Raw genomic sequence first — 3,813 nt, forward strand, 5'->3', positions numbered from 1 at the left:
TTGTGGTGTGGCCATTCCCCCTGGGGGGTGATTTCTCACTTTCCATCTTTCTGTCTCTGTCTTTCTGGTGAGCACACATGCCCTTATAGCAAAAACCTCTCCAAAAAAAAAAAAGAAGAAAAAGCTAAAAGCACTTTCTGCATTAAGGTTATTCTCTCAGAGGTGAATAATTGTGCAGAAGGTGGAGGCAAGATGGGTACACAAATTAACTGGGAGCTCGGACTCCTGTGAGGTTCTGCACTGGGTCTGAGACTCCCGCCATCCAGGGTGGGAACAGAAGGAGCTCTGAGTGGCACACAGCTTGGGGCAGGTATTTTTTTTTTCCTTCTCCATGTGCTCGCTGGAGGGAGAGAGAGAGAGAGAGAGAAAGTGAGATATCACCCGCCCCCCACAGGGGGAATGGCCACACCACATTCTCCTCCATTCTCCTCTCAGGACTTTGGGCACACACTCACATAGTCCCATCCTGAGTTTTTTAAGTCCAGGATTCAAACCACAGTCAACTACGTGGGAGTCCAGCCACATAACCATCATGCCATCTGCTGGTCCCAAGTGCAGGTATTTTAAAGTCTTCACTTTATTAGAATTTTTATCAGTAATGATTCTTTTCTAAAGGATGTCAGCACAGAACTCTTAAGATGCAAAAATAAAATTTTTCTGTATAACAAGCCTAAGACAACTTCTTGCTTTTACGTTTTATGACTTTTAAGCCCAAACTATTTAAAAATTTTGATATCATGAAAAAGCACTTCTGTAGAATCCAAAATATGTAATTTTAGCATTTTCCATATAATTGTAGGCACATATAAGTGCTCAATAAATGTTTTCTGACCCAAACACAAAAATTTGCAAAGCATAGTAATTTTATAGTCTCTTCTCTCTCTATTTTTTCATTTTTTAGATTTTTGCTGTAGGGTGTGTGCACTTGCCAGAGAAAGACGGGGGAGGGAAAGTGAGAAATGACCCCTAGGAGGTAATTTGGTCACACTACAATCCCATCTCCTCCATTCTCCTTCTGGGATTTTGGGCATGCAAGCACACGCACCCAGCATGATTGTCAAACCTCCTGGTCCAGACTCAAATCATGGTCAGCCGCGTGGGAATCCAGTGCCTTAACCACCACACCACCTGCAGACCCTTTTTTATTTCTTTTTTAAAGACAGGTCCCTATGTCACGATCCCCTGCCTTAGTCTCCTGGGTAGCTGGGACTGTAAGTGTGCCATAGTACCTGGCTTTTCTTTCCTGACAGGATGGGCCAAACATCATACTGGGCCTCCTACAGTGGCCTCAGTCTGATGAGAAACAGTATCAACCAGCATTCCCTACCACAGCTGAGCTAATTTATATTCTTTTATACAGTTACTATTTGTTTACCAGCATGGATAACCTGTTTTATTCAAATACCCTAAGTGGTGCAGCAGAGTAGTTAATACAATGTAACTGACAAAAACATGGATACAGAAAGTATTCATGGAACTCTGGATATATAAATCTCTGTGCCCCTCTGACTTTAAGGAAGATAGCTAATGAGATGGTAGAATCAGGGGGCCAGGGTGAAACCAAGCGGAAAGCTCTTGTGACCCTCTGAAAGGGTCAGGCCAGCTCCGGAGTAATCAGTCGTATTTGAGACACAGAAACTCATGCCAATCATTTAAATAATCTCTTTCCAGAAACCAAAAGCACCAGCATCTCCCACCACAGAGGAGGATTCATGCCTTTCTTTTCCTAAACCACCAGTGGACCCTGCGAAGATAAGAAGAATAAGCAGTGCCCGGGCGCGCTTATTCAGAGCGGCCTCCCAGGGGGCTCTTCTGCCAGACAGATCTCTTCTTCCTACTGAGTGTAAGGCCACCACCGTCTTTCAAGCTCTGGGAGCAGGCCTGTTTCTCAAATTTGCACACCAAAGCTATTATTATATGATTTTTATTCACCCTGGATAATTTTTACTTTTATTAAGAATTATTAATATTGGGCAAAAACTGATTAAGAAACATTATTTATGTATTTTCCTAGGTATTGATGAAGGATACTTAAATATCAGTTGCTTTTTTTTTTTTTTTTTTTTCTCTTTTGGGGGGATTGCCTTGCTTTGCTATAGGGTGCGTGCACTCGCCAGAAAGATACAGAGAGACAGAAAGCAAGAAATCAAGAAATCACCCCCCAGGGGGATGGCCACGCTGCAATCCCTTCCCCGCCATTCTTCTCTCGGGATCCTAGGCACGCATGCATGTGCGCCCGGTGTGAGTTTAAGTTGCCGGGTCTGGGACTCGAACTGCGGTCGACTATATGGGAGTCCATCTACATCACCTAGTTGCTTTTATTTTTTTAAAGATTTTTGTCATAGAGCATGTGCACTTGCCAGAGAAAAGAGAGAGACAATGAGAGGGAAAATGAGAAATCACGTCCTATCCCCCACCCCAGGCTGCAATTCTTCTCCTCCATTCTCCTCCTGGAATCGTGGGCATGCACGCACATGCACTTGGTGTGATTTTCAGGCTGTCAGGCCCAGGACCTGAACTACAGTCAGCCATGTGGGAGTCCAGCATCTTAACCACTATACCACCTGCTGATCCCATTCTCACAGTTTTTATATCACAGTTTTTTGTTTGTTTGTTTTTTTAATACTAGTTGGTAGAAGTAGAATATTAGAGTGTTTCCTAATAGGTGATTCACATATATTGGACATGAGGGATTTTTAAATTAAAGTTAAAAAAAACTGTTAATCACTAAAACTTAATAAGAATTAGAAGATTCCAGGACCAGCAGATGGTATAATGGTTACATTGCTGGACTCCCACCTAGTCGACTGCCGTTAGAGTCCTGGACCCAGCAGCTTAAAACTCACATCGGGCCCAAGATCCTGAGGGGAGAATGATGGAAGAGAAGGGATCATGGTGTGGTCATTCCCCCAGGCTGATTTCTCACTTTCTGTCTCTCTGTCTCTCCAGCAAACACATGCATTCTATAGCAAAACTCTCTCTAAAAAAGGAAGGAAAAAGAAGTATAAGATTTTTAGAATGTATATTGAGCTTAGGTCTTTGAAAATACTTTTCTGGTCCCACACGTATGTGTAAGCAAAAGCTGAAAGGGGCTTTTCCTACAGCCACAGAATTACTGGCAGGTATCCAGACCTGGGGACAGAGAGCCTACAGACCACACTATCCCAGGACTACTGCCAATAATTGGACTTCCCCCTACCCAGGGTATAATAAGGGTTTTCAGGCTATGGAGAAGGACTCACCAGTGGGATAACAGTCAATTCAGTGGGTCACACCACATTTGGAGCAAAACAAAACACAAGAAGTAGAGTAGAACAGAATGGGGCTAAGTATTGTTTTAGGAGACTTTACTTCAGTCTTCATGTGTGTTCAGGATCGTGTTATAAATTGATTTCTTTCTGTGTGTGGTCAAAAAAGTTAGGAAATGGGCTGGCTTCACAGCACAGTGGTTAGTGCTGTGCATAGGGAGCTGGATCTTACATGATCCAAGTCCTAGCCTGGCAGCTTGGAAAACACACCATGTGCGTACGTGTGCCTACCTTAAATCCTGCTGGGATGGAGACATAGAGGAAAAGGATTGTGGTGTGGCCATGACCCTTTGGAGTGGGGCGGGGGGGTGTTCTACTTCTCTGTTCCTCTGTCTCTGGTGAATGTACATGCTTCTGACAATACAAAGAAAAATTTTAAAAACTACATTAACAGGGGAACCAGCAGTTAGCGTAATGGCTATGTCGCTGGACTCCCACGTAGTCAACCACGGTTCGTGTCCCGGACCCGGTGGCTTAAAACTCACGCCGGGCGTGTGTGCGTGCA

The 3,813-nt window shown here is 43.9% G+C and overlaps 1 protein-coding gene across 1 annotated transcript in view; it reads left to right on the forward strand.

Moving 5' to 3' along the window:
• ARMC2 (armadillo repeat containing 2) overlaps window positions 1–3,813 on the forward strand; it is a 140,667-nt gene that overhangs the window by 21,009 nt on the left and 115,845 nt on the right. Inside the window, exon 4 of the mRNA XM_006156963.2 lies at window positions 1,672–1,843. Coding sequence (XP_006157025.1) covers window positions 1,672–1,843 — 172 coding nt within the window. The remainder of the gene's footprint in view (window positions 1–1,671; window positions 1,844–3,813) is intronic.

This window comes from Tupaia chinensis, unplaced genomic scaffold, assembly GCF_000334495.1.
Source record: "Tupaia chinensis unplaced genomic scaffold, TupChi_1.0 Scaffold000527_1, whole genome shotgun sequence".
Lineage (NCBI taxonomy): Eukaryota > Metazoa > Chordata > Mammalia > Scandentia > Tupaiidae > Tupaia > Tupaia belangeri.